The sequence below is a fragment of the Engraulis encrasicolus genome, chromosome 1, assembly GCF_034702125.1.
Source record: "Engraulis encrasicolus isolate BLACKSEA-1 chromosome 1, IST_EnEncr_1.0, whole genome shotgun sequence".
Lineage (NCBI taxonomy): Eukaryota > Metazoa > Chordata > Actinopteri > Clupeiformes > Engraulidae > Engraulis > Engraulis encrasicolus.
In genome coordinates this window covers 21,916,728-21,926,727 of record NC_085857.1, presented here as the reverse complement: position 1 = coordinate 21,926,727, position 10,000 = coordinate 21,916,728, and the positions used below count along the sequence as shown (strand labels likewise).

The window sequence follows — 10,000 nt, the reverse complement described above, 5'->3', positions numbered from 1 at the left end:
GCAATGCACGGTGGGATTTCCAGCAGCTTCATGGGCCCCTATTTTCAGGAATTTTTTTTTTTTTTTTTAAATCTGAAAATAGGGGCCCACGAGGGTGCCGGGTTCCGTCAGTTCTGCGGAGCTAATTATGAGGGGGCCCTTTAAGCCAAAAATGCCCTGGCCCTATTTCTCCCCCATGAGGGGCCCCTTTAAGCCAAAAATGCCCTGGCACTATTTCTCCCCCAGTCCAGCCCCGCCTAAGCATTTGGCTTTCGGGTCTTCTTGGTTCACCGATGTTTTGATTATGCTGTCTGTCGCTTAGCTACCCCAGACCATTTGGGCTTTCTCGTTGTCTGCACTGTGCTGTGCTGTATCTCTGATTCACATCTGCAAAATACACGCATTGCAGTAAATCACTCAAAGTGAGACTAACATCTCACACAAACGGTGTCTGCACTGCATTGCAGATTCAGTAAATGCCTGGACGATCTAAAAATGCGCTGGGATGTGGGAGTTTATGGCAGGCACAGATAGGATAAGCATGTCTATTGTCAGCCAGGTGGCTGAGATACGTTTTGATGGAGCATCGGTTAAAAATAAACACGTTCTGTATGCGTCCATGTAAGTTTACTTATTGAATCAAAAAGTTTATGGGTGACACATGCATGCGCAGACACACACGTCACACACGCACGCGCGCACGCATGCGCGCACGCATGCACGCACGCACGCACGCACGCACGCGACTACTGTAAGAGTAACTTCTCCTGGATTCAGATGTCCTGTGTGAAAAAAAGGTGTCATTTGTACTCCGTACCTCAGGGGGCGCAATGTCCTGAGCAGCCGGAGCACGCGCAGGACGCCTAGGATCTTGGCGCCGCCCGCCATGGAGACAACAATGTCCACGAGCGACACGAAGACCAGGAAACCGTCCAGGATGTTCCAGCTGCTGCGAAGGTAGGCCCGCTCGCCGAGGTAGAGCCCCATGGACACCACCTGCAGACGGGCAGGGGAGGGCAGGAGAGGAGAGGCGAGGACAAGGAGGAGGTGGGAAGAAAAGAGGCGACAAGAAGGGGGAGGAGAAAGGAGACAGGAAAGGAGAGGACAAGGATGTGGGGAGAAAAGAGGAGACAAGAAGGAGGAGAGGGACAAGGGGACAGGGGAGGAGAGGAGAGGCGAGGACAAGGAGGAGGTTGGGAAGAAAAGAGGAGACAAGAAGGAGGAGGAGAAAGGAGACAGGGGAGGAGAGGACAAGGAGGAGGTTGGGAAGAAAAGAGGAGACAAGAAGGAGGAGGAGAAAGGAGACAGGGGAGGAGAGGAGAGAAGAGGAGAGGAGAGGAGACAAGAAGGAGGAGGAGAAAGGAGACAGGAAAGGAGAGGACAAGGAGGTGGGGAGAAAAGAAAAGACAAGAAGAGGGGGAGAGAGGGGGAGAGACAAGGGGACAGGAGGGGAGAGGAGAGGAGAGGAGAGGAGAGGAGAGGAGAAGAGAGGAGAGGAGAGGACAAGGAGGTGGGGAGAATAGAAGAGACAAGAGGAGGGGGAGAGAGACAAGGGGACAGGAGAGGAGAGGAGAGGAGAGGAGAGGAGAGGAGAGGAGGAGAAGAGAGGAGAGGAGAGGAGGGGGAGAGAGAGGAGAGGAGGGGGAGAGAGTGGAGAGGAGAGGAAAGGAGAGGACAAGGAGGTGGGGAGAAAAGAAAAGACAAGAGGAGGGGGATAGAGACAAGGGGACAGAAGAGGAGAGGACAGGGAGGTGGGGAGAAAAGAGGAGTGGGGGAGAAGAGACAGTAGAGGAGAGGACAAGGAGGGGGGAGAAAATAAGAGAGAAGAGTGGGGGAGAGAGAGAAGGAGACAGGAGAGGAGCAGAGAGGAGCAGAGAGGAGCAGAGAGGAGAGGAGATGAGAGGAGAGGAGGAGAGGACAGGAGAGGAGAGGAGAGGAGAAGAGGAGGGGAGAGGAGAAGAGAGGAGAGGAGAGGAGAGGAGAGGAGAGGAGAGGACAACGAGGTGGGTAGAAAAGAAGACACAAGAGGGGGGAGAGACAAGGAGACAAACAGGGACAGACACACACAGACGAGAGAGAGAGAGAGAGAGAGAGAGAGAGAGAGAGAGAGAGAGAGAGAGAGAGAGAGAGAGAGAGAGAGAGATCGCAGAGGGAGGCAAATCACAGGAAGAGAACAGGAGAGAGAAAGAGTGATGAAAACACTGACAAACAGATAAATCACATAAAAAAACACACAGGTGGCATATTACATAGACAACGTACATTGTTATTAAATTCTGTCCTACGTGACAAAAGTACAGAGAAGTAATTTTGGTTAATTTTTTCCATACACAGATAAGTTCCACAAAAGACACATGTACATGTACATGTACATCTCCTATTGAGTCAATAGTGTGTTGTGGAAGAAGAAGTCTTTTTTGATGGAGATTACATGTTCAGTTGTCTTTGACTGCACAGATAACACACATAGATCTCACATAGATTCAGGTCTGTTGAGTTAGCATGTCCTGTGAAAAAAGATGAAGCTCGTGCGGTGAAGTCCGTCGTGTTTGAAAACGGAGAAATCACACAAAGGTCACACTATAGCACATGTCTATTCAATTCAGCCCTACTGAGTTTGTCGTGTTGTGTGGTGTGAAAAAAATGCATGGTGAAGTATTTGGTCATGTCCAGTTTTGTTCCAATGGAACACCGTTGAATGAGTGTGAGTTTTAGCTAGCATGAAAAGAAGGCCTTAGGGCCCTGCGGCTGACACCAGGTTCGATTCCTGGCCCGGGTCCTTTGCCGGCCTCTTTCTCGTATCTCTCTCCCCACTCGCTTCCTGTCACCACCTTCACTGTGCTATCATAAATAAAGTCAAAAAGACCACAAAAATAATGAAAAGTAGGCCTGAGGGTAGATAGAGCAGCCAGACAACACAATAGCAACACAACAACACAGTAGCAGAGACAGATAGCCCTGGGAACACTCGTCTGCCTCTTACTGACCTTGCCCACCGTATGTATTGGCCTACGGGAATCATACAAACACTTTTGATAAACAGAACCATAAAAAAAGTCAGAGGGAAGCATAGCGAGAGAGAGAGAGAGAGAGAGAGAGAGAGAGAGAGAGAGAGAGAGAGAGAGAGAGAGAGAGAGAGAGAGAGAGAAAGAGAAATAAAACAGAAATAAACAGGGAGAAAGAAAGAGAGTCACAGGTAGACTCCTATCCTCTGCTGTGTCAGTAATTCAAAGTGTTTCTTGTGCAACGTTTGGAAAACATTTCCCACCATATGTCTATTCATTGTGTTTCATTGTATTCTTCAGTATGAATATTCTCTGAATGTACATGAGTTCATCGAATGACCCTGTCAACCACTTACTATAATGATTGGTTTTGCAATAGGGGTGCATTTCTCAAAAGGGAAGTTGTTAGCCTGTTAGCAACTTCGGTAGTTGCCAATGGGAAAATGCATTGAAAGCAACAAAGTAGCTAATGTAGTAAGCAGCTTTGGTTTTGAGAAATGCCCCCCTGATGCTACTTCATCCATGCCAATAGATCACCTTGACTTGTTCTGACTTTCCTTCGCTTGAGAGAAAGAATCAAAACACAAGATCACACAAAAGATCCCATCGAAGAAAAAAAAAAACAGACATAGCCGGAAGGATAAAGGGATGCAAGCAAGCGTGCGAGGAATACCGAGCGAGTAGGCGCCTACTGGCCATTCAGGTAAGCTTTATACTGTCTGCACTATATGATAGGTTAAGGGGAGCAGCCCTCTATAAATAGAAGACCATGAGAAGGTCAGACGGTAGGGAGAGGGCAAACGGGTGAGTGTCCAGGGCACAGGTAGAGGGGTTGTATAAAATCGTTATCACATTAAATACATATTGAGGTGGGGGTCCTTTCAAATCACTTTGTCCTGGCCCCTATGGTAATGGTATCGGCGGCCCTAAGCCCATGACAAGGACACTTTGAGAACCATTTAAATCCATTTATTCCCAGTCCAGGAGCCAGGCTCTAAGTGCTGCTGCTGGCCTGTTACAGTAAGCACACACACAGATGACACACAGACGGACCACTTTGGCCTTTTTCTCCTTACACACAGAGACCAAAGGTCCAGCATAATTATGGCGAGGTCATGGCAAACTATAAACAAAACCATCTGCTGGCAACACGTGGATGACAAGGTGCACAAATAATATACTCGGACGACAAGGGTCAGACACAAATAACAACCTGTACTGCTGCTACAGTAACTGCTGCTGTTGTTCAATTGGTTTTTTTCGGGAAGGTCAGAGACCAATTATAGTATTTTTTTTGCCGTAAGAACTAGACGCCTTGTTGTTTGTGAAAGGTGAGTGTGGGTGAGTTACGTTTGGGTAGATGACCTATATTTAGCTGTAGTCGGCCTACAGCTGTGCAGACGACGAATAAACAATCTGAAGAAATCTTGTTAGGCTCACAGCTGGGGCAAAATCAGATAAAAACATAATCGATAGCAAGTTATTAGCAAGTAGCCTAGTTAATTCAGGTGGAAAGGAAGAACGGAATTCTGAATGAGTCAAAATGTTTATAGATTTTTTTCTCAAAAGTATGTGGATGTGATTTGGGGAAGACTATAAGTAAGGCGAAAAGTGTCTGTCATTTCTCACAATCATAATCCTGAAAGCAATGTGCAAATTAGGTCGTCTCACCAAAAACATACAAAAAAAATGTATGTAAATTGTGGCAGCCTCTGGGCTAGCACAACACCCCCACAGGGAGACTGAAACCATTAAAACGGCTGCACGCCTGTTCACATACTAGCCTGGTCCTGACCATCCCATAATACTACCATTTCATTTCGTATTCATGGTCTGGCATTTGTTTGCTCTGAAGCGATTGTAGGAAGCAGGAAGTTTGCACTCAGTTATGGTTTGAAATTATTGGACACCTCTCACCCAATCGCTGGCAGTTACTCAACAACATAGCGCAGACCAATGGCTCTGGCGCAGATGTGTGCGTCATTGTCACGAGCGTCCTCCCCCTTTCGCCCCCACGTGAGGGGCGTATTCGATTATTGGCTGTTTTCTGGGAGGGGGGCGTTGCGATCAAAATTCAACTGCTCCAGGCGCTCCACAGAGAAGCACGGCCAGACTACAGTAGTGGAGCCAATCCTTTGGCGGAAGTACGTAGGATGGCTCACGAGGCTATTCACATACAGTCCCTTCATTTTTTTTTAACGGACACTGTTGTACATATTCAAGTAGAGGAGAGTGGGTGGTAGGGGCAAGCCCGTCAGCAAGGGGGGGGCAAAGGGGTATGTTGTCCTGGGCCCAGGGAGATAGGGGCCCCAGAATTGGGTCCCCATTACATTGTGTGCATAGGGTAGGGGCCCCTTTCAGATGACTTTGTCCTGGGCCCAAAAGCTGTCAGCAAACCCTGGGTAGGGGAAATGTTGTGCAATGTATTTTACAAAGTTGTATTCCTGCGAGCTACAGTATAGCTTATACAGAGATGATGAAACAGGAAGGCAAGCAGAGAGACCATTTCTTTTCTGTGCATCTCATGCATACTTTCCAATTACATCACAGGTGTCAACGTTTGGTTCAGGAAATATATGGCATACCATTTTGTGAACAAAGTATAGTGCCGTTGTGAAAGAAATGTTTCATGTATAGGCATGAATCAAAGACAAAATAACAGAGTTTTTCTGAGACAAAACAGTGCTCTTCTCAAGTGACTACGTCACTGTATAATAAGTAACAAAGATATTAATGTAGTTTAAGTGACTATTAGTCAACAATATTAACCACAAAATAAAGTATACTATGAATATAATACATATTATGAATATGATATTTAAAAAAATTCAGATGCTGTGACTTGAATGTTTGAATATTCTAGGTAAAACAATGATGATGATGATGATGATAATGAGGATGATGATGATGATGATGATGATGATGATGATGATGACAACGATGATGATGATGACAACGATGATGATGATGGTGATGATGATGATGATGATGATGATGAAGACAGGGGTGATGAGGATGATGACGATGATGGTGGTGGCGATGATGATGATGATGATGATGATGATGATGATGATGATGATGATGATGATGGATGTGATCATTACAGTAATTGTGACTGTGATTACCGTTATCAAAGATTCTCTATTCTATTAAACCGTCTCTGCCGTTATTATAGTGAAAGCACAATGTAGCCTATAGATACTGTACATAATGAGTGATAGATTCTGCTAAATTCGTGGCAGGATAACTTTCACACGACAAGATTGACACCTCTGATGAGCCTCAAAAAAGCAACACTGGTAGCAGAGGAGCGATGCAACACTCCTGGGAGAGGGCAAGACGATGTATCGCTGGTTAAAATGGGGAATGACAGCAAGGGATTGGCATAGGCAGAGCGGCTCCTTGACATCTCTATGACGCCATTTGATGTCTGAAGAGTTGAGCATGTGTCACTGGCAAAGAGTCACTCTCCTGAGGAATATTCTCTTCTCAGTGAGTCATGCGATGCAAGAAAAGGTGGAGGATACTAGACACGTGGAAAAGACCAAGAAAGGAGATAAATAGGTGGAGAAGGAGGAGGAGGAGGAGGAGGAGGAGTAAGAGATGGGGGAGGAAGGTGAGGTGGAGGAGGTGGTGGAAGAAAAGGAAGAGGAGGAAGAAGGGGGAGGCAAAGTAAGATTATGAGGAAGAGTAGAATGATATGGAGGAGGAGGAAGATGAAGAATATGCCAGGAGGGGAAGAGAAGGAGGAAAACAAAGAGGAAGATGAGGTGGTGGAGGAGGAGGAGAATGATGATGAGGAGGAAGAGAATAATGAAGACGAAGAGGAGGAGGAGTAACAGGAGGATGATGGATGAGTTGAAGGAGGAGAAGAAGGAAGAGAAATATATGGAGAAAGAGAAGGAGGAGGAGGAGGAGGAGGAAGGGAGACACATGGCAACACATCAGCAGAGGCACCATGCCAACTGTTGCTACTGTCTCTCTTCAGGTGATGAGGCAAGTGTCACGGGAAGGGAGGCATGCGTGCAGAGGCAGACTTTCCATTAGGCAAACCTAGGCAATTGCCTAGGGCCCCGACCAACTCTGTCCTCTATAGGGGGCCCCAACTGTCACATCAGTCGTGGTAAACACACTAAAAAGTAGGCTTGATCTTGATCTGTCGTTGACAGTATGAAAAGTAATCAAAGATACTATACAGTGTATGAGACAAAACTCTTAAATGGCACCAAAAACATAATTGCATGAAAAATTACTTTTGAGGGCCCCATGCTTATATTTTGCCTAGGGTCCCAAAATGGCTAGATCTGCCCCCTGCATGTGTGCATGTAGCAAATGCTGCAGGTGAGATCTGTCATGACACGAGAACACTAACCCAAAGCGACAGAGAAGCCAAAACCGAAAAAGGATGAATAAATAAGTCAGGTGTCACCCTCCTCCTCGGCACTGCGGCAAAGGTCTGTCTGCGCCGCCGACGTCTGTTTAACACGACGGGTGGAACACTTTACCGTAGCCGCACAAACCAGGTGTGACTACGCTGGTGTGATCCCCGAAAGCCCAGGCTTGTTCCTCACAGGTCACATCAAAGCGCCTCACACTCACTCGTAACTAAGTCACATGAATATTGCATGGCCTTGCTGGGATTGCCGCAGCAACACCACACAACTGCATATCAATTGCAGCCACCAGCACCACAAAAGCGCATATCATTACCACCACGAGCACCACACAAATGCATGTCATTACCCACCAGGGCCGCTGACAGCTTTGGGCCGGGCCCGAGACAAAGTCATCTGAAAGGCCCACCCCTCTCAAAACATACTTAAAGTACAATGTCCTGGGAATCCAATTATGGGCCCCGTTTGCTCCCTGGGCCCGGGACAACTGACCCTTTGTACACCCACCTTGTCGGCATCCCAGATTACCGCCACTAGCACCACACAAACGCATATCATTGCCGGCGCTCCCGGTAAAAGCCTAATGCATAAACCATTAGATTGGTGAAGAGAGCAGATTAGAGGAGAGGAGGGGGTTGGGTGATGAAGACATAAACCCAACCAATGAAACCCGACACGATGGTGTAATACTATAAACACCATCACTAGTGTTTGTGTTTGCAGTCTTACAAACTGCTAGTGAGTCTATCACTGGTCTAAGATCAGTAAGAGAGTTGCACAGAGAAGAGAAGAGAAGAGAAGAGAAGAGAAGAGAAGAGAAGAGAAGAGGAGAGGAGAGGAGAGGAGAGAAGAGGAGATGAGAGGAGAGGAGAGGATATCAAACAAGGAAGAGAAGACAGGCAAAAAGAGGTGAACAGAAGCGCAGCAAGGTTAGGAGAATGAGGGTGAGAACACTGCCCCATGTGAAGCACAGCATGGCCAGTGGGCAAGAAATGACAGAAAAGAAGAAATATCAGCTACAGGTTAGGAATTGGGACCCCCAGGGTCACCAGTTCAACTTTCCACACCGAAAGTGTGTTTGGAGGGAGTGAATGAGGAATGAGCAATACTCTGAACTTGAAATTATCCTCCCCTTGTGGTTGAGGTGCACTTAAAAAGGGCACTTTTCCTACTCGGATAGGGCATCTTACAGTATATTAACTACCTTTTACTGACTTGCAATACCACTGCCTCACAACTACTGGATAATTATAGTCAGAGTCAGAGAATGAATTTTCTTGTGGTGTGTTGTGTGATCCCAATGACAAATGCATTTCACTTCCTCTTTCATTTTCATTCCACTACCACTACTACGTACGACACACTGAGATGGTCTTGAGAAATGGCCAGTCCAGCACACCTCCTTTACCCACACTGACGTGCCCTTGAGCAAAGTCTCCCAACCCCCCCAGACAATGTGTGGCAGACTGCCAGTTTCGCTAGGTGTTCCACTGTGTGTCACATGGGTTTCGCTCATGGACGGGTAACATGTGAGGGCAACGGGGACAAGGACAGAGAATAAAGTCGACCAGTGATAAAGATCTACTGTACCTTTCAAATGCCCTAAACATGTACAATGCAGTACAGGCAAACTGATCAGCTGATAGGCGAGGACAAAAAAAAAGGAGAGGAGACATTTTATAGGCTAAAGGGCATTTCAAAGGGAAGTCAACTAGTGGCAAAAGCTGTAACTTCAAATGCCTATCTAGAGATGTACAGGATCCAAGATCCGGTTTCGGATCCGGCAGGATAATAGGGTTTTTCAGACTATCCGGATATGGCAGGATCTTAGGCAGTGGATCCGGTATCCGGCAGTTACCTAAAAATCAGGATCTGGGGCATCTCTACTTTTTACGTAGCCTAGGCTTTTCAGTCAGTCTTTCACAACCCCAATTGCTGCATGGAGTGAAAGCCCTTTGGAAGCGACCGTTGAAGGCAGTGTGGCAGTAAGCCAATGAGTCTTAAAAATAATTTGCGCCAACGTAATAAAAAGGGCCCATGTGTGCGAGTTGGCTATGTGTTTCAACCCTTTCGTAGGATCCGGTATCCGGTTCCGGATCCGGCAGGATCTTAAGCAGTGGATCCGGTATCCGGCAGGATCCTAAAAATCAGGATCCGGTGCATCTCTAATAAAATCTACCTCCACCAAAAATTTGAGCATGCAAATGCTCAACCATAATGAACTTCAGTACCAAGAGGTCCACACAGAACAATCACTGGGTTTTCAGGGGACAAGCAAGATAAGACAACACCAACGACGCCACTGAACTACATTCAATTACAAATCCATCTTTGGGCCACAAGATATTTTTTACGGACTGTCCCGACAGGTTTGCTAGTGGAATAGACCTGATTTAACATGATGTAAGGGTCTACAGACGACAGCTTGCTATACCACTTATAACAGGGCTATCAACCTCACATCAGTTCATTGGTCACATATAGCCTATTTAGGTAGCCAGGCCGTGCCCTCCTAGAGACGCAACACCTTCAGCGTTGCTACTAGTCAGGTCAACAAGAGCATTGCAAGTACTTTCTGACTTCTCGAAAAACAACCATTAGCAAACCAAGGGAGGCCATTTG

The 10,000-nt window shown here is 46.7% G+C and overlaps 1 protein-coding gene across 1 annotated transcript in view; it reads right to left on the bottom strand.

The window, feature by feature from the left end:
• The window catches only part of LOC134456583 (voltage-dependent T-type calcium channel subunit alpha-1I-like), a 401,906-nt gene that overhangs the window by 112,429 nt on the left and 279,477 nt on the right, over window positions 1-10,000 (bottom strand). Inside the window, exon 23 of the mRNA XM_063207987.1 lies at window positions 797-975. Within this exon, the coding sequence (XP_063064057.1) occupies window positions 797-975 (179 nt within the window). The remainder of the gene's footprint in view (window positions 1-796; window positions 976-10,000) is intronic.